Raw genomic sequence first — 20,782 nt, forward strand, 5'->3', positions numbered from 1 at the left:
GTGTGAGCCACCAACAGTGGACATGCTACTCAGAACCTGTGTCCTCATTTCAACCGCCATGCAGTGATACTAAAGGAATTTATCTTGTATTCCTAAGATAATAAGTGTGACATAATACAAGTCCTTAGAACATGCTCCAGGGTCACATCACCCAAACCCAAACTGTGCTGAAGAGTTGGGCTTCTTAGCTTAGTTCCAGAGAACTTGTAGAAGAGAGGAATTTCAACTAGTCCAACTTTCCCAAAGTTTCCAACTGAGATGGAAGCAGAACACAATAGCTAAGATTGAAGGAAGACATGTGTTCTCAAGGATGGGCTTCAGGGTTGACTGGCATGGCTTTGGGGCCCAATCCTAAAGTAATCTTAGCCCACGAAGGAGACCAACCAGCTACAGCCAAGGTCTGTTCAATCAGAGGGGTACTTGAAAATTCTGTTCTCCTTTGTGAAGCCTTGGCACCCTACACATTAGTGTGAAAAGCCCCCAAAGGAGTGCTGGTGGCTAACCTGGAACAAAGATGCAGTGTAATGGCAAGTGTGTGGGGATGGGTATCTCAGATGTACATGCCCAGTATGAGCTGGAGACAAGTATTTACTCTGTAAAGTTCTGTCCTCTTCCTTAGCATATTGTACTAGCCACTGTTGGGTGTTACATGGAGCTAATTACTCTCCAGCTTCTGGCATCCCATAGATATATTTACTTTGTACGTGTTAAATCATTCAGGAAGAGTAGAGATTCATGCTATTTACTTCATCTTTGCAGACAAATATATAGACATGAGCTGGGAGATTCGGTACTATTTTGCTTCCTGTGTTTTTCCATGTGGGTGGAATAGAGGGGGCAAGTTTTGTCTTCCATACTGAACCCATCTGTGCACAAAGCTGGGGCCCCCACGTTGAGGCTTCCCAAGGGAACTGGCATGGTCTAGTGGCGTAGAGCGATCTCTCAGGGTCATAGGGGCACCAGGTGCCGGATAATTGATCTGAGATTGTCCCCACGTCCTGGCACATGGGACAAAACAGGCAAATCCCAGCCCCCAGAGAAGGAGGTGCAAATGTCCCTGTGTATGCCTTTCTTCATCAAACAAATCCATTTCCAGAAAGTTCTATTCCTTGAACAGGGTGCCTAACATAAAATCAGAGAGCAGTGAAATAAATGAGAGAGAGAGACAGAGACAGAGAGAGGAGTCAGAGACAGAGAGGATTTTGTGTTCCAGGAAAGGAAACTTCACTTTTGCCAGGAGAGAATGTGTAAAAAGCATAAATCATATTTTAGAGCCATCTCTAAATAGTGTTACCAAATAAGTCGATCTTATTCTGAGATATGATTTCTTGTGTCAGAGGTGATAACCAGGTCTCTATAAATAGTGTTTGGGGTTTGGGGGAGGGGTATTCCACAATAAAGTTTTATTTCTGAGTTTGAAATAAAACATCCAAGTTTGTAAAAAATCAGTGACCAACCTGAGGGAGGGCACAGAGCTCTAGACTGAATCCCTTTAAAGCGAGGCACCGTGACTTAAATTTTCCATTCTTGTCTTTCATGGGTAATGAAGAGTCAGTTTGTTCTACATAAATGATTTTTCCCAAACGTTAATTTTCTGAGTATTGAATATAAAACTGGGTTTTCTAGAAGTGATAAATAAATAGATTGGAATAAAAACTTTAATAGATGTCTGCAGTTTTATGGGCACAGGATCCTCATGCATCTTTCTGCTATAAATAAAAGCCATAAAAGAGTCCTATGTAGAAGAAATAAAGGAACCATAAAGCTTCTGGTCATTAGTGTAGCATTGGTAAACAAATGCACTTAAAATCGCTTGCCATCTGACGGGAGGGTTTGTTATGACCACATAAATGAGTTGATTTCTTCTAAGTGTATATTAATTATGGTTGTTGATCTTGTACTAACACCAGCTTTCTCTCCCCAGATGCAAAGAGCTTGGCTGAAATGCTCATGAGGTAAGAACACAATGTTCTAATCATTCCCCGGGCATCATGTGTCAAAGAACAGTTCCACTTTGCCTTGCTTGTTTCTTAATGATAAGAATGATCAGAAGTTGGTATATTTTCATTTCAACTTACAATTTCCATTTATATTCCAAACCATCCATGTAATGGGTGTCTGGCTACACGGACACCGAATGACTGCTCCACATGTGGGCTGGGTTCAAACAGTAGGTTGTGTTACAGAGAGCTGGAGTTTGGCTTATATTAGGTATTATATTAGGTAAGCAGTCTCTGAGATCAAAATTTCTTTCTACAGAGTTAGCCCAGTTCAAGAAAAGCTACAAAGGAAAATGTGTTGTACACAGTGCTCCAAAGGCCACAGTGGACTGAGAGACCCTCACCTTCAGTTCCTAGGTGCCTTCTGCATCGTTTTAGTTGTGTGTTCTCCAGTTCCTACTGCTATTGTCCCTGCATTCCAGGCCTCGCTGGAGCCTGCGTATTTTATCCTCAGCACTGTGGCATCCCCATTCATCACTGATGTGCAGATGCAGTGAATAGGAGCCATGGAAGAACTGTCAAACATAAACTGCCTCCTTTCAAGCTTTACCTGTAAATGCCCATGGTACCAGTTGTAGACAATGGCATGAGGAGGAAGGGCATGTCACTTCCATGCCCCCAGACTGCATTCTTCCTGTCCCTCAGCCCCAGCCTCTTGCCTTCAAACATTCCCTCCCCTGTGCTTTCTAACCTCTGCACTCTGTACAAATGGGAGCAGTATGGGACTGAGCATATGTGGGTTAATCAGATGGCATGTTACCTCTTCCCTAAAACTCTTACTAAAGGCATTTTAATAATGTAATGATCAGCCGGGCGGTGGTGGCACATGCCTTCAATCCCAGCACTTGGGAGGCAGAGGCAGGCGGATCTCTGGGAGTTCGAGGCCAGCCTGGTCTACAAAAGCTAGTTCCAGGGCAGGCACCAAAGCTACAGAGAAACCATGTCTCAAAACAAAACCAAACAAAATAATGTAATGATCAAATAAAAGGTGAAACAGTAAAATACGCATGTGGAAAACAAGAAAATTATCAGAGTCCCTAGTAGGCAACATGGGTTGCCATTTTAGGTTGCCTTGATTGGGAGAAAAAGAGGATGAGTTGGAGCTCTTTCCACTCTGTGTGCTCTGTGGTTGACTCCCACTTTCTGTCCATCTACACACATAAGTTGTCAATTTGTTATTCACCAGGAGTCCATGTCCTGTGTCACCAGTATCTTTGGCAGCATAGGAAGACTGGATGCCTTTGGTGTACTGAGATTGTTTCTCAGAGACATCTTTGGAGATACTGTGTTTTAAACCTGTGTGAAGAAAGCAATAGTATGGCAGAAATCCAGGCTAACTCTGAAATGTTGGGTGACAGTAATTCGATGAATATTGATGTCATTTGCTAAAAATGGGAACATAAAGGCAGGGTACAGGCATTTTGAATTTTAGTGATTGAGTTTGGGAGCTGGTATTTATCAGAGCAAAGGGCCTGTGTGAGTCATGTAGAATTTAAAAGTTTTCATAGATCAATGAATTTGTCCAATGGACAGATGGCTACGAGAGTCTGGGCTTGAATGAAAGGCAAACAAATCCAAGTTTCCTCAAAATATCTCCTTCAGGATATAGTTCTAATCAGAAAACGTCAGACTTCTGTGAAAGATTCTGCACAAATCTGCATAAAACCCTTCACGGCCATGCTCATCTGGTTACCCACATTGTTCGCCAAGGAAGTAAGATGCCTTGCAGTCTCATATGCTGGATCCGGGCCCCTCCGGACTTATCAGATGAAGCATCTAGAAAGTAAAGACGCAGAAGCTACTTGACTTATAACGACTGACTCAGCAGAACAAATTTTATAATGTAGACTGGAAAACTATGAATTGACATTTAAAATGAGGCAATCTCCCGTACAGTTCATTTTTTTTTCTTTCTGGCTGCTCTTGCAAAAGCTCTGCCATATACATAATGAACCGTGTAAGTGATGAGAGCCACCTGGAGCTCCATACGACATGACCACTGCTTACCTCAACTGCCCATTCGCAGGGGCCATTTTGTTAATCTGGCCTCCAATAGGGCTTCTGCATTCTCCTGAAAAGTTGGAGGCAATTGTAGGATGCTGTTCCCCTGTTGTGTGGATTTCCCAGCCCCTCCCTCCCCTTAGCGTCTCTCCTAATATCCTTGAGGTTTCCATATGCATAACTCACACCTGTACTTGAAAGATGTGAAACCATAGCCTGTGTTTTCTGTTTAGTAAGAAATACGTGTGTACACCAGCCTCCAAGCTGCAGAGACAGCCATGCTCTGAATAGTTATGAGCTTATGTCAGTGTCCAAGGACCAGCAGCAGTATGAGAGCTGGTGCTAGAGAGAAGAAAACTCAAACTTAGAATTTAAACTAGCTTAGACTTTTCATGTTCGCATCTCTATACATATCTCAAAATGTCCATCCAGAAGTCACAACCGGGTATGATTCTGTCTGTAGTTATTTTATACTTCAGTCATTTGATCATATTTGGAGCAAGTACATCTTCACTGGTACCCCCGAACTCTCTCTCTCTCTCTCTCTCTCTCTCTCTCTCTCTCTCTCTCTCTCTCTCACACACACACACACACACACACACACACACACACTACTCAGATACACACATTTACTCATATTCATAGACATACAGACATGTATAAACACACACACAGACTTACAAAATACACACACCCATATACGCTCATATACAGGGGCGCACACACTCATACACAGATACACACACATTCTGACACATGAGGCTATAAGGAAATATGAAGACTTTAGAGAATTATAGTGACAATGAAGTCACTGAATGACCTGGGGAAGACCATGTCATAAGGCTTCCTCAACTTTCCCCGCCGCTATCATTTTAATCAAACAGTGAAATGTAAAATGGCTCACCAGAGGTCACATTTTGACAGCTAACACATTCAGCTGGGTCCTTTGCTATGTCAATTGTTTTTTTTTTTTTTTATCATCATTTTGCTTCCTTAGTAAAAATGTATAGAATGCTCTAGGTGTTGCCAATGGATATCTTCTAATTACACTGTTTAAAGGTTTGATGTGGCTCTAATGACCAATGGTGATGATTTTTGAGGATTGCCCTTTATATGTTAAACAATAGAAAACCAAATATGCAAGTAAATATTAATATCATGAAACATCTTAGTTGGAGCCCAGCATTTTAAACCAGGAATGGTATCAACTACAGCACAGTCTTTGGGACTAGGTTGCTAGGCTCATGGTTCATTGCCCATGATAACATGACATGTTTAGAATATACTTATAGAGTACCTCCTTTGACCACCAGAACAGATGAGTATATCCCTGTGGAGCTGAGATTCCACTGGGAGAGACAGATAATGAACAAGATAAACCAATTACATATGTTTAATTGACTTGATTAAACATACACCGGAGAGTAATGGTGCCAAGAAAACCAAATTAAGTAGAGAATGGGGTTAGGGCGGGAGGGATTCCCCGAAAGGGTCAGCCTGGCCTACTGATGGCTGCTAGGCAAGTATCACAAGGACGTTGTGGGAGGGCTGGAGATGTGCTTCCTGCAAAGGGTGCACTGGAGAGGCCCTGGGTCCCAAGGTTCTTCAGTGGAGAGGGAGGACTCCCTCTCCAGCCCTCACTACCTCACTGTCTTTGTCCATGAAGTGTCACTGGCTTGGTGCCAGCAGCGACCTTCAAAGCAGTTTTTAGCTTGCTCCCTGGTCCCTGTGACAGGGGACCACTTATTGTTACTTGAGTGGAACCTGTGACGGGTGCTCATAGTTTGTCAGAGCAGCTGCTGGCTGCCTTGGAACTGTGTTTGAGGAGAAGTAACCACTCGTGTTTCTATTTTTGTGCAAGGACATGCTCGAGTCCTCTGTGATGCTTCTAAACAGGTCTTCTGGATATTCACAGTGGAGAGGCTGCCCGTATGTTTCTGTGGAAACTCAGATGGTGGAAACATGGCAGGCACATAGGCCCCCAAGGATCTCAAATGCTCCTCATTTTCTGCAACTCTGTGAATCTCTGCACTTTTCTCCCTTCTTTTTCTAACCACAAGTGCAATGGGAAGTGAAATAATTTGAAAGCATATAGAGACCATGTGAAAAACCAGGCCAAAAGGCTTGAATTTGGGCTGCGAGTGATTGGCACAATCACAGAAAATAACCCACTTACACCCAGTTATGAGTCTGCAAAGCAAGGAATTTGGTTCAAGATCAAGCATTCAGAGAAGCAGTGAACCTTCCAGGAATGGCCTTGCTTGTGGGGTGCTTTGTGAAGAAAGGGGCATCATAATATATCCAGTTGTAACCTGGGCTTCAACAGGTTTCTCAAAATGGACCTGATGTTGGTGGTTTAGGTCCCATCCGTCACTTGGTTTAGGAATAGGTGAGGAAGAACAGGGGAAGCAGAGGCCTAAGAATTCCTTCATTAGAGAGAAAAGCATTTGGGACGCACTGGGCAGAGCTTTCTGGTGCCCCCTTGAGAGTAACTAGCAAATGAGGCTGGGGAGATGGTGCAATGGGCAAAGAGCCTGCCATGCAAACTTTGGGGCCTGAGTTTGAATCCCCAGCACTCATAAAATGTTAGGTATGTCTGTGTCTGAGTTACTGGGTACTTGCTGGCTGAGTAGCCTAGAAGAAACAACAAGCGCTGGTTTCAAAGAGAGACTCTATCTCAAAAACATAAGATAGAAAGCTACTGAGGAAGACAGGCAGCGTCAACTCTGGCTTCCACGTGCACAGGCATAAAAGGCATGCATGCATACAGACACAAAAAGCAAGGAAGGAAGGAGGAAAGTACCCATCAGGTCAACCTGCCTCCAGAAATTGTCCTCTGTAGACTTTAAAGACTCTGCCCTGGATCTAGGGCTGCCATAAACAATTTCACTGATGAAGTCTACCAATGCCTTCCACTTGCGAGGGGGGTGCTTTATAAAACATTTTAACATCTAGCAAATCCTCATAAAAGCCCGAACCACCCCTAAAGTGGATTGCTAATTAAGGCCCCTGTCGGCTCTTTCGGATTTCTGATCGGCATGAAAGTTTAACTTCGAGCTGCAGGCTGTAACGGGCGGTGATTACACCAGACAGTCTCCCCACCTACTTCCATTTACTTTCGGAGAATTCGCTCTCAGTGTAATTTTCTGGTACACAAATTTCGAGATAAAATTATTTTAGTAATTGAAGTTTTTTTTTTCCTCTATTTCAAAATACATGCTCAGCTAGGAAAGCCAAAGTGATGCTGGAGATGCTAACAAGACGAGTGATTTGTCACTCGAACAAAAACCAAAGGACACGAGACATCAATACAAATCTGTTAGTGAATGCACCATCCAGTGCCCAGCTGGCCCACAGACTTCCTCCCCTGCTGTCTTCACTGTCACGTGCCTGAGAAATGAGAATGCCACTGTCTGAATGTCCCTTTTCTACATGTTCCGTTTTCACTCTTACCCAAGAAATGGGGATTTTTCTCAAGGTTGATTTGTTATTGATCTCATCTATTAGAAATTTATATGTTCTGAATCTCCTTTGTCTGCTGACATTTAATTGTGATAAATTTACCTTGAAAGAAGGAAAAGCATTTTTCTACCATGAACATTTCCCTCTCTTCGAGTTGTGTTCATAATTAATAAATATCTTGAGACATGCTGGCATGATGCCTCACTGAGTTGGATTGGCTAATGCACCCTCTCTTTTATTCTCAGTAAGAACACGCGGACTTCAGACACCCTAAGCAAGCAGCAACAGACCCTGAGAATGCACATCGATATACCCAGGGCCCAGCTTTTGATTGAAGAGAGAGATACAATGGAGACCATAGGTGAGGCGCCTGTTGGTACTGTTACCCAGAGTGGCTGCTGGAGCCATGCTTTCTCATCCTTACCTGGGAGCATGGGAAGTACTTGATCAAATATCTTAGCTGCCCCATGAGTAGACAAACTGAAAAGAATTAATACTAGTAAATGTACTTTGAGAGTTCCCCAACTCTGCTAGCTTTGGAACTTTCCTGAAGAGACCATTGTCCCTCCAAAGATGAAAATTTTACAACCCAGTGAGCCTCTGGGGCCCACCTCCTAAAGCTCCATCTTAGAAATCGTCTGTACTCTCCTCGCCAACTCCAACAAGGTCAGCTCCCTTTAAATACGCCTTCAAAATCTGATTAACACTCACATAAATAAATGCCTTCATGTCGGCGTTCTCCTCCACGCCATTCTCCTCCAGTGACAGGCTGTTGCCACCTGCTGTCCTACCAACAGGATTCTTCAGCACCCTCGACGTCCCGTGAGGCTTTGAGAACCATGAAATAGACTAGTATCTCAGTAGACAGTTACTGGCACCGCCTTTCCCCATGGCCTGGATACACGGCCTGCCTCCCAGTCTGGTCCCTGAATTCCTCATGCCAGGAAGGCTGCAAGGGCAGGGGGCAGGGAGGGAAAGTCTCCTGAGGCACCTTCACCCTTTCCCTGTCCCACCATCCTGACAAGTCTCTTGAGATGATGGCTTTGAAATGCCAAGGCCCAGGCTGCCCTCCCTGCATCAGCACTCAGTCCAGGCATAGCCTCATGTAGAAAAACTATGACCAAGTCTAGTCCGGTCCTCAGTCAGCTGACTCCCATTAATTCTTAGGTCCTCGTCAAATCGTAAGCCCCTCTTTATCTGAAATGCAGCAGTGTGTGTTAGGTTTTCTCAGTGCAGACAGAAGAGCCAGCTTTGCTTCTAAAGTTGTCTATCTTTTTGCTGCTTAGGTTTGTGCAATGCCTCTCATTGACCTCTGGAGGTGGGGCATTAAAACTAAAATCGTCTTTGGCATCGTACTTCTCTAAGCCACACCCTGTGTGTTCACTTCAGAATACAGGGAGACTAGGAAGCTTGGCCAGATCACAGCTTTAGATAAGATGGTGAGGACTTAGAAAGGATGTTTGTGAAATGCTCCTCCTTAAACCTTCCTAATCCTTTAAATGCCTGTTACAATGGGATGGAGCCTGTCAGTGGCACATAGCTTCCAGGGTCTCTTTGTTGCTGGCTGAACACCAGACGCTCTACCAGTCATCTCTGTATGTCTCCATGACCTGCGGCCAGAGATTCATCACAATCTGCCCAACATCATCTGTCACCGACCTTCCTTTGCCTCCTGTAATTCCCCAATAGTGGGTCAATGGCATTTCCTAATTACTAGGAAACAATCCGGGTTTGGGTTATAAAAAATATTAGACCGCCATACATCTCTGTACGGAATGGATGGCTAACTTCCTAAACAGACAGACACTTGGCATTTCCTGGGACAGGTTTATAATCCAACCATGAATCTCAGCTTAGAAAAAAAAAAAAAAAAAAAAACCTGCCCACCAGAATCCACAACACAGCTGTGTTATGAATGACCAACCAATGCAGAGAGAGGGCCTCTGGTGCCAGCTCTAATTGTGAGACTCCATCTCTGTGCAGATCCCACTTTCTGTGAGGGGTCAAATGATAGCTCGAGAGCCAAGCCTCCCAGCCCAGCTCTGGCACTCAACTCGGCACCAACCTGTGCTGTGCCACCCGCTGGGACACTCACAGACAGCTTGGCAGCCTCCTCCCCAGTTCTCTGCCAAGAAATTTGATTCTAACTTCAAGAGGCCTTTCCTCCCCTGCCAGAGCCTGAACAGCAACGGGGTTTTGTAAGGCTCGCTCTGTTCAGAGCCGTTTTTGGGCACAGAAGCCTTGCTGTGTTGTTTATGAGCACAGCATTAGTGCCCCCACCCCTACCCCTTCTAACATGTTGTAGCAGGTCCTGGCTAACTGGTAATCAGAACCTTACCTTGAATCACAGTCTTTGAAAATGTACAGAAACTATATATATATCCCAACCAAAGTCTCCCTTTATGTCAAAGAACTCTAAAGTAAGTGTGGAAAACAATGACAGTCCTCAGACAGAGAGTGGCACACGCCTCACAGAGCTGGTCCCCTGAGAACTCGGAGGCGGACAGAATCCACCTAGGCCCCGACTTCTGCCTCCCCAGCCCTCAGTCTGAGCTCTGAGAGTTCTCTTACAAGAGAGACATCCTGGAAGTCAGTCAAAGCATGTACTACAGATTAAAACTCAGAAGGAGCAGGAAAGGAGCAGGCCTCATCCCTTTAAAGGAGAGGAAAAAGCCCACCAATCTCTTCAGGAAAGCCCTTCTCTCCTTTGTCCTCCAAACTCTTAGGACAGTGTGGCAGCCAATCCCGGTGTGGAAGACTGCAAGTTCCCTAGTTCCTCAGAGTGTTCCAGCAGCCAAAGGGGCCTGTGCCACAAGGCCACCCTATCACTGGGAGCACTGACATTGCACACTATCTCGGGCAAGCTTTGGACAAACACATAAACCCAAGGTGTGTTAAGTTGTCAGCTACCCCACTGGTGTTGGTTCAATAAAAAACTGAGCCCAAAGAGAGAGAGAGAAAAGAAACACGCCTCAGCATAGCTACCCTTCTCTGTACCAAAGTGTGTTTGACTCATTAGACGGACACAAACACAGTGCTGGCATGTGTTCCTATCCTCGTTAAACACACTTTGTTTTTCTGTGTGTCCCCTCTTATAGATGACCGCTCCACGGTCCTGCTGACGGATGCTGACTTCGGAGAGGCAGCTAAACAGAAGTCACTGACAGTAACTCACACGGTGCATTATCAATCAGTATCTCAGGCCACCGGGCCCCTAGTGGATGTTTCAGATGCTCGGCCAGGAACGAGTGAGTGGTCAACGGGTGCTCGGAATGTGTGGTTGTTATCAGTGCTGACAGTATCCATGTCCCTAGCAAACAAAACCATGGGGCTTCTCAACTGCACACCTAAGTAATAGATGAGGTGAACTTTGAATTGGGATATTGAGATTTTTTTTGTTATTTGACACTGGTAGATGTGTGTCAACTCAAACCAACAAGTCTTAGTCTTGGTTTACTGTAGATATTGCTAGAAATGTCAAGTGAATTGAATTCTTTGAACTTTCTACTACATGGAAAAAGAGAAGGGTGATTGACTTCAGCGTGTCTTGGCAGTGTCCCATTTTGGGAGAGAAACAACCTCACATGTCTTATCCTCAGCAGCTTTTCAAGACCCTGGCTCATAAAGCAGGTGTCAGAGTCCTTGTTTCACTATTGGAAGATGGAGTTTCAAACAGACAGCCCCAAGTGGCACATATCAAGTGGGAAAACCAGGAGGCTGCTGCTAACATGTCTGACCTCATAGCTTACATTTTTCTCCTACACACTGAGAGAAAAATGATGGTTCTGGTTAATTTAAAGATTTTGTTGTGCTTAATTATTCATATTTGCATCCATAATAGATGGAAATTAATAACTGCAAAGAAGTTAAGTCTCCTAAACATGCATCTAGCTTGTTAATTAGATAGCCTTGTTTCTTCATAATTGAAACTATTCTTAAATCCCCTTAAAGGGTGAGAAATTAATGTCCTGATTGCTGGCATTTTGGAAGCTTTGCTGCTTAGCTTTTAAGTCCCTAATCACTCTCTTTGCACAAAGTCACACTGTAGACCGGCATTATATCATGAGGAAAATCCATGATGCATTGCTGAAAGCTGCGGTTTGCAAGTTCTAGCTTGTGCTGTGCAGTGAGCTTCATGAAGTGACTGATCAATTCCCAAACCAGGTTGTCATAGGAAGGCACTGAACGAGGGCTGAGAATCATCTGAAAATGTGCTTTGGCTATGCTGAAGCCATGTTTGGTTTGTCCTGTGTGCGAAGCGTGCTTCCTTCCTTCTGAGGATGTCAGGATGTTCTGAAGACACACGTAGTGTATGAGTGGAACTACTAGGTCCCTGGGCTTGTGTCTACAAGCTAAGAGCCCTGTTACTAAAATGCTTCCAGGCCTTTGACCTCTCTCCAACCACAGTCTAGCTCAGGGCAGTGCCTGCTTGGATTTCTAGGCTACCTTTTGCTCTTAAATTGGGGGAAAATTGACATATCTGGGAGACACATCTTGCCTGCCTCGATCGCAGCACATGGGGTCCATCTGCCAGGTAAAAAGCAACCCAGAATTATGCTTTCCTTTGAATAGCCAAACAGCAATGACGTGCACAAAGGGAATCACAAATAGTTAACACAGGAGAAGAGACAGGGACAGGAATGTACCAGAAACTTCCATCTGTGTGAAGAATAAGCCCTGGGATAATGGGAAGTGGTTTCAATGGCATTTAAAATATCAACAGAGATGAATTTGCATCATGTACAGACACAGGTACTCCAGCAAGCAGTCAGGCAACCTGGGAGGGGTGTGCTACATGCCTCAGGACTATCAAGTTGTTAAACATCACTGGGGAAATGGAGGAATTCATTCATTCAGCATTTAGAAATGTTTGTTTGGGTTTTACTTTGCATATATGGCTCATACTCGGTGGCAGAAATGCAAATAAAATGAAGAAAGATGTATGCTTTCATCCTAGTGGGGAAAGCAGACGTTAAACAAGGAATATGTTTTCTTCCTCAGTAAATGCTAGATAAAGACAAGACAGAATGAAGAGATTCAGGGTCAAGGAAATCTGGCTCAGGGACAGTGGGAGGGAGCTTCCCAGACTGGGGTCCTTTGGGAAGACTTCTATGGAAGTGCTGACCCAGGACAGAGGGTACCATGGTTATTAGACAGAGAACTGGAGCTGGCCATCAGCAGAGAACAGGAAGGGAAAGACCCTTGGACTCTCCAGAGTGCTGGAGTAGATACAGTCCTGCGGTGCTGCCATAGAGAGAAACAGCTGCCCAAGCCAGGCCAGGCACTTGGGTTTCATTCTGATATTCTCCCAGGATCCAGCCTGGCTGTCATCTGGAAACACTGCAATTTGAGAATACGTTTGTTTCTTTACAGTGAGTTTCCTTAAACCATGCTGACAGTGAGGAAAGGTATTCAAATGCATGCATCACCCTCCTCCCATCCTAAGATGGATTTGTTCAGCGTCATCCTGAAAGCCCTCTGTTGAAGATGTTTGGAATATTTTAATTTTCTCATTAACTATTTTGTCAAAACTACAACTATGAGAGAACAATAGTATTTGGGTTTTGTTTTGTTTTTAATTATGACAGTGGGTGAATGGCCCCGCAGCAGCTTAAAAGCTTGAAACTCAGAAATGTTCTGGAACCCAGGTTCTGCTCCCTGGAGCTTGTCATCACCTCTGGCCAGGTGTCATATCTGTGTCTACACAGTCGTGTGGTCCGGTGGCGTAAGCTCAGTTCGTTACAGCTTGGCTTGTTGTATCTGCAGAGATTCATTCTTGCAGCCAGTTATGCACCTAGGGTTTCTGCCTTTGCCAATGCAGCTGTACACAAATCAAACTCTTTGTAGATGAAGATTCTACTTGTAACAAGCAGGGCTGAGGCTTCCTGATCACGATTCTCCCTCAGACACGCAGTGAAACAGAGTTCTACGGCGTTTGCATTAAATTAGGTGCTATTAGGAATCTGTGCTTTGAAGTGTGTGGGAGGACACACACAAGTTCTGTGCAAACACTGTGTCATTTTGTCAAAGAGTCTTGAGTATCTTAAGGCTTACTATCCAAGGAGGTTTTAGAATCCAGTCCTGATGGATGCTACGGTTTCTATGATCTAACTATATTCCCCATGGTCTCAACTACAAAAGACAACATTCTTCTATCCTCTGCGTTAGGATCATGTATTTCAGGAGCCTTTGTTTGTGACTGGAGTGTCTGAAAGCTGTTGTTTGTATACAAACGTGATTGCATTGCAGAATGTGTGTTCCTAAGTATTTATTAGCCTGCCAGAGAGTTGTGCCAATTCTTACCATGGCTGCAGAATATAAACAAGGCGCCATTCGTGACTTTCTGTGTATGAATACTCATCCTTTGTTTATGAGTTCTGCTCAGTTCACATCTTTTCTCCTGCATGGATGACAGTGATGTTGCACCCTTGAACCCAGGGATCATTCACATCCTGCTCCCAGCACGTGCCTTAGTACCTGATATACCTTAGGCACCTGCTAAAGATATTCAAGTGCTTATCAGCTATGGAGTGCTGAAATCAAAATAAGAATAGGAATCAAAAGATATTTAACTTATTCAAGTAGGGTTGGAGAATTAAATTGATGTCCCCTCTTTCTTACCCGTCCCCAGTGATGGCGTGATGACCTGTGAGGTTTTAGGGTCTGGATATCATACTTACCTGAAAGTTGTTCATTCATTTATCAATGTACTCACTTGTACACAGAGCATTTGCCAAGTGTCCTTTAAATATCATTCTTCCTTGGGGTTCCAGGACCCCCAAGTTGCTAAAAGCCACGGCTGCTCGAGTGTCATGTGTAAATGGCTCTTAGTTTTCTATTGCTGTGATGAACATCATGACTAGTATCCGCTTACACATCACGGATTATAGTCCACCACTGAGGGAAGTCAGGGCAGGAACTCAGACACACCAGGAACCTGGAGGAAGGAGCGGATGCAGAGGTCATGGAGGGGAGCTGCTCACTGGCTTGCTCGCTTCCTTATACTACACAAGGGCACCTGCTTAAAGGTGGAACCAACCAGTGCGGTGGACCCTCGCCCCCATCAATCACTAAGAAAATGCCACACAAGCCTATCTACAAGTCAGTCTGATGAGGGCCTTTTCTTAGTTGAGGTTCCTTCTTCCTAGATGGCTCTAGCTTGTGTTAAGTTAACAAAATAATAACCAACACAATGATCTATAGATCATTTCTATAGAACATGTACTCATCCTCATGTGTACTTTAAATAATCTTCAGATTCCTTAAAATGCCTGGTATACTGTATATCCTATGTGAATAGTTGCTATCCTATCATAGTTAGAGAATAATGACATCTCTACATGTTTAAGATGGACACATTTTGTTTTCTAGATATGTGTGATCTGTGACTGGCTGAATCTTTATGTGTAGAACCTGTAGAACCAGTGGATGTGGAGAATATATAATATATTGAAATGTATTATATATAACATGTTGAATTCAGCATATTATATATATTTGAATACATTATATATGTTGAACTTTTATGCATCAAATATATATTTAAGTATATTATATATGATATATATTCAAATATACATGTATATGTATATATACTCTATCACCCAGAATGTTACTAGAGAATTAGTACAGGGAAAAATAGCTCCTGTGGGCAAGGTGACCCAGCGATAGAGTGCACCATAAGCCCTGGATAAACATTTGCTATTTAAATAGGGAACTGGTCAGCTCTGCTCACATGCATGAGAAGACTGCTGAGCTCCCCATGCATAGCTGAATTCTCTTCTACAGGGCCTGCAGAGGATTAAAAGAAGACTAATCCAGTGAGCGCAGCACACGTGACATGCTTTGTAACCACCTATTACCCACACAATCCTCTCTGATCCCAAATTCAGGATAATTAAAATAATTTGATTCAATGGGCAGAAACGTAATGCAGACTTAGACCCAGAGTTGAGAGGCCAGGAGTTATTTATAGCCCTTGCCCTCTGACTCGTTGGCTGCTTAGCAAGTGTGCTGCTTAATCACCAAGTTGTATTTATATTAGAGGCTTGCAAGCCAGGCAAAGATCTGCCCTGCAGGGGCAGAAAAATCCCTAGATGAGCTAGTAACTATGCAAAGAAAACACCGAGCAGAATGCAAGTATTTGCATCTCTGTCTTGGAAGCTGTCACACCTCATTCAGTTAAGTTACAAAATAATAGTCACCCAAACCTGGTTATTTAAAAAAAAAAAAATAGTGTCAAGTATCCTTGTCTTCCCACAGCCTGACACAATTCCAACCCTGGGACACCTACATAGCACAGAACAGAATTGTGGCCTACGGCTCAGAAAACTAATACCATGACCTATATTTTCAATATTATCAGGCCACTGCCAGCACTGTCCTCATCCAGGGGGAAAGGAAAAAAAAGAAAAAGAAAGGATAATGAATAGAATTAACTTGAAAAGAGTTCTAGCTTTGAATAGAAATTTTCCAAATAGGGAGGTCTCAGTGGGGGAGGGGCTGCGGGAAGGAAGGCCTGTGCCCTACCACTGAGGAGCCATCTTTCAAACGCAGGAAACAGGGCAAGAATGTGGGAGACTTGAAAAGACAGGTAGGGGCTTTGAATCTGCCCCAGTCCCAGCATCCAGGTGAAGAGAAAACTCAAGAATCCTCTACAAGAGTGGCTGCAAGAAACCCAAAGAATAAGCACGAGATTCCTCAAAACTTACATAAGGGGCTGGGTAATTTTTTTAGAAAAGACTCATTAGCATTTAAATAACAAGCTGTACTTATTTAAGCTCCACTTATCAAAGGCATTTAGACTCCTACCCATGACACTGTTTTTCTGTCTTGTGGAGGACCTCTCTGGAGTGTTCCTCTTCCTTGGGAAAAGCACGGTTATCATTCACACCTTGTTGTGTGCTGGGCATTCGCATCAAGGCCAAAAACTATCTTCTAATAAAGCCTTCTTCTACCGAATTTTGCAAGAGATGAACTGTGTCTAAAAAAATAAATAAAATAAAATCAATGCAGCTGAGAGCATGCATCAGGACTGGGTCTTTTGATGACCCAGAGAATCTTAAAATGTATTGATTTGGCCATCTTCTTAATGTTTCTCTCCCGAATCTTAGAATGATGGATTGGTTCAAATACCAATAACTAGAAACCTGCAAAGGGGAAAATTTCTCTCTCTCTCTCTCTCTCTCTCTCTCTCTCTCTCTCTCTCTCTCTCTCTCTCTCTCACACACACACACACACACACACACACACACACACACACACAGGCTCTCCCCTGATGTCCAGTGTCAGCATTTCTTGTTCCAAAAAGGATTATAGACAAGTCATGGTCATGTGGCCACCTAACTACAGACCCAGACAGCCAGGATCAGGCTACATCTGGTTGAGAGAGACAGTGCCTAAAGAGCTACGTCATGCCTAATCTGCCATTGTTCATCCATGAAGAGATTTCAGGCTGTACTGTGGGCCATAGAGATAGCTCCAAAGGCAGACCCTTGCCTCTGCTCTGGAGAGGCATTCAGGTTCATGGGAGCATGTAATTAAGAATAGGCAGCGGTGTCAAAAATTAGATCTTAGTTTGCTCCTTTGAGATAGCTGTATCAGCAGTGAGTACAGAGTGGCCAGACCATGCCATTCTAAGACGCAGAGAATTCAGTAGTGGGAGGACTCCTCCAGGACCCGAGGCTACTTTCAGTTGGAATCCCAGAAAAAAAAATCACTCCAGGGAACAGGACACTTCCCCTGGTCCACAGAATTTCAGGAAAGGTAATAATATGCTGGCCCATTCTAGGGTCCAACATAGGTAGCCACTAGTATGTCCCTTTATTTAGTTCACAGGGTTTGAGTTAAGAGCACTCTGCCCTACTCGCCTGTTGCCTTCAGTTCCAGATTTAAAGAAGACACACACCCCTGACAGCAGCCTGCTGACATGTGGACACATGTTATCCAGATAATATGATCAATAGATAGTTAAATAGTAAGCAATCCAAGTCTTGGTCATCGAAGTTCCCATGATGCTCACTCATCGAGAGACTTGCTATCACGTGCTGAGAGAATGCTGGACCAGAAAGAAGATGCAGTCTTTTGTCTCCAGGGACTTCAGCTTAAATAACTGGATGGAAAATTGAACTGATGAGTCAATATGAAACCACAAGTCTTCCAGAGACTCTGATGTCAGTGTCATAAGGCTTCAGCTTCTGTTTATTGGACATTCCGAACTCAGATGTAGTTTTTGTGTTCTTTGCCGGGGGCAATCGTCTCCTGGGTCTATTTCATAAGCCACCGTCATGAGGACCCACCCTCTTCCTGTTTGACCTCATCTTGACTGATCCTGCATGAAAGGACTGTTTTTCCAAGTGAGATCACATTCTACGACCGTGGAGTCAAGATGAGAACATAAACTTGAGGGGAAGTAAGGAACAGGGTGTAATTCAGTCTATACCAGCACAGGAGATTGAACGAACCTTAGAAAGAAAATCTTGTTCACATACATTTGGTCAAGTTTTCTTGTCTTATGGGAGGTGTTGATACTTAAAAAGTTTAAATGAATGTTTCTGGTCATACAATTGTTCATGGCCACAAACAAGGTTCTGATCTATCTACAGTTTCCAAACCCAAATGGGTTGTTCTTCTGCGTATGGAATTTAAATTAAAAAAAAAAAAAAAAAGTATGTGGTGAACCTGGTAAGCCATGAAAGAAAGCAAGAGGACTTTTAATGGGAAAAGCCAAGGAAGGCTTCCCTGGGGCGTGGCTGAGTGAGGGGGCGGGAGGTGGGGGACAGCAGCTGCATGCAGTACTTAACCCCTGAAGACAGATACTCATTACCTCTCACTCCTTGCAGATCCCACCACCAGGAGGAATGCGAAAGCTGGACCTACAGCGAGAAACCGGTATGCCAGCCAGTGGACACTCAACAGACCCCACCCTACCATCTCAGCACACACCCTCACCACAGACTGGAGACTGCCCACACCCAGGGCTACAGGATCCGTAGACAAGGAGAGTGACAGCTACAGTGTCAGCCCGTCACAAGACACAGGTGGGCCCTGCATTCTTCTTCCCTAATCACAGCAGAGTTTCCCAGGCTCCCTGAGGAGCCTTTCTTCCCTCCTGCCTAGCTTGTCTCGTGAAGGTCACTTTCAAATGGCACCCGTTTCTCTGTAAGTTCTCGGGCCAACTGTGCAGCTTTCCCCATATGCAAGACCTCCCTGGGTTCTGCAGGATTTAACTGAAACATCTCTTGCAGGTGTCTTGGGTCTCCCACCCATGCTGCTTCTCCGCTTTTAGTTTCTATCCTACAGAGAGAAAGAGACACTTTTACATTCTCACCCACGCAATGGCAGTAACTGCTGATTGCACTCTGAAGGCGTCTGACCCACTCCCACCTCCAGGACTAAGCGCCTGAACTTGACATTCCTTCCATAACAAGGTCACAGCACCCCCTATAAGGGAACATCGGCTGTTCCTTTTGGCAATGAACCAGGTTGATTGGAAGGTAAACAAGCCATGGTGTTGATGGTGTCAACCACCAAGATTTCACTTCCAACGTGAACTTCCCTAATCTTTGAAAAGAAGTTATATCTGAATCTAATAGGTATAGGAAAGGTTAACAGTCATTTTTCTTCCTTCACAATGCACTTCAAAAACAGGGCTCCAAAGGCGGTGTGTCACTGTGGGATTTTATTTTTATGTCTGTTATTTCTCTTAGAAGATTCTCAGAGTTCCATGGAGGTGACTTCAAAACTTTGCTGTAGATGTAAAATGCAGGGGTGCTTTTAACAGAAATGAAATGGCCTTGTTATTATCATAAGGCTTGTTTGTACTGGTTTCTGTCCTATTTTTTAGTTCCCGTCAAGAGAGGTAACAATAAAAGATACATCCTAGATACCAAGCATTGTTCTGTCTTGTGAAAAAGTCTTCAGAATGTGTGCTTAATGTGTGTGTGTACGCCCATGTACACAAGGAGACCAGAAGTTGACACTAAGTGTCTTCCTTAATCACCCCCATCCTGTTTCCTTTGAGACAGGGTCTCTCACTGAACGTGAAGCTCACTAATTCAGCTAACCTGGTTCAACAGCAAGCCCCAGGGATCCTCCTGCCTCTACTAAGTGCAGTTTTTACATGGGCACTGGAGTTCAAACTCATATACTTGAGTGACAGGCACTTGACTGACTCAGCCACCTCCGGCCTCTTGCCTTCTGTTCTAAGACCCATCCCAGCTTCCTTCCCAAGTTGAGACCCATGGAGCTGAACCACAGAATTTGGATATCCATGCCAATTACAGAGTCTCTGCAGGGTAGACATGTTTGCAGATCAGAGTAGGAAGGGCAGCTGTGGCTTTGACACTGCTTCCCAAAGCAAATATCTTTGCTTATTTATGAAAATGCCCAGTGCTGGGATATCTGACCACAGCAGCTGAGTTGATGTAAAGTCCCTGAGCTTTGTTGGTGAAATTGGCCTCAGAGTAGTAGAAGACGAATCCTCAGATAGATCCAAGCCTCCCCTAGGTCCTATGCCTCTGCACATTACAGCCAGAGACCAGCAAAGGTCATCCAGCTGGTTCACATGCAGACCACCAACTAAGTCATTCCCCCTCTTTTCTCTCCCCCATGGTACAGACCGAGCCAGGAGCAGCATGGTCTCCACAGAAAGTGCCTCCTCTACCTACGAAGAACTGGCCAGGGCCTATGAACATGCCAAGATGGAAGAACAGCTGAGGCATGCCAAGTTCACCATCACAGAGTGTTTCATATCCGACACGTCCTCCGAGCAGTTGACGGCAGGGACAAACGAGTACACGGACAGTCTGACCTCCAGTACCCCTTCCGAATCGGGGATCTGCAGATTCACTGCGTCTCCGCCGAAACCTCAGGATGGAGGCCGAGTGATGAACATGGCGGTTCCAAAGGCCCATCGGCCAGGTGAGGAGGTAGGGTGGGGACCTGCTTAGGTCATCCGTCTACAGGGCACTCTCTCTCAGCCCTCAGATGGGGTGGGTGCTCTGCTTGCTGAGTGACTGTTGCAGAACAAATCACTCCACAGTTATCTGCTGCAAACAATAATATTCACTTGTTTTATTCATGAATCTGAGATTTGATCAGAGTCTAGAGAGGAAAGCAAGCCATAACTGTGGGATCCACTTCTAAAAAATGACTTGCTCAGTTTCCAAGTCTTTACCAGCCCTGTTTCCCATGTAAGTCTTTCCAGAAGGTGGCCTGAGCATCCTCCTAACATGGTGATTGAGATCTAAGTGTGTGCATTCTAAATTGAGAGGAAGTGGAAATAGCCATTTTATTAAGGTTAGTGGGGGAACTATATT

The 20,782-nt window shown here is 44.3% G+C and overlaps 1 protein-coding gene across 1 annotated transcript in view; it reads left to right on the plus strand.

The window, feature by feature from the left end:
* Positions 1–20,782, plus strand: part of Dscam (DS cell adhesion molecule) — a 544,090-nt gene that overhangs the window by 504,534 nt on the left and 18,774 nt on the right. The window contains exons 29-33 of the mRNA XM_057763777.1: positions 1,925–1,955; positions 7,709–7,824; positions 10,562–10,711; positions 18,305–18,502; positions 20,082–20,384. Coding sequence (XP_057619760.1) covers positions 1,925–1,955; positions 7,709–7,824; positions 10,562–10,711; positions 18,305–18,502; positions 20,082–20,384 — 798 coding nt within the window. The remainder of the gene's footprint in view (positions 1–1,924; positions 1,956–7,708; positions 7,825–10,561; positions 10,712–18,304; positions 18,503–20,081; positions 20,385–20,782) is intronic.

Source organism: Chionomys nivalis, chromosome 3 (assembly GCF_950005125.1).
Source record: "Chionomys nivalis chromosome 3, mChiNiv1.1, whole genome shotgun sequence".
In the NCBI taxonomy this organism is placed as follows: Eukaryota; Metazoa; Chordata; class Mammalia; order Rodentia; family Cricetidae; genus Chionomys; species Chionomys nivalis.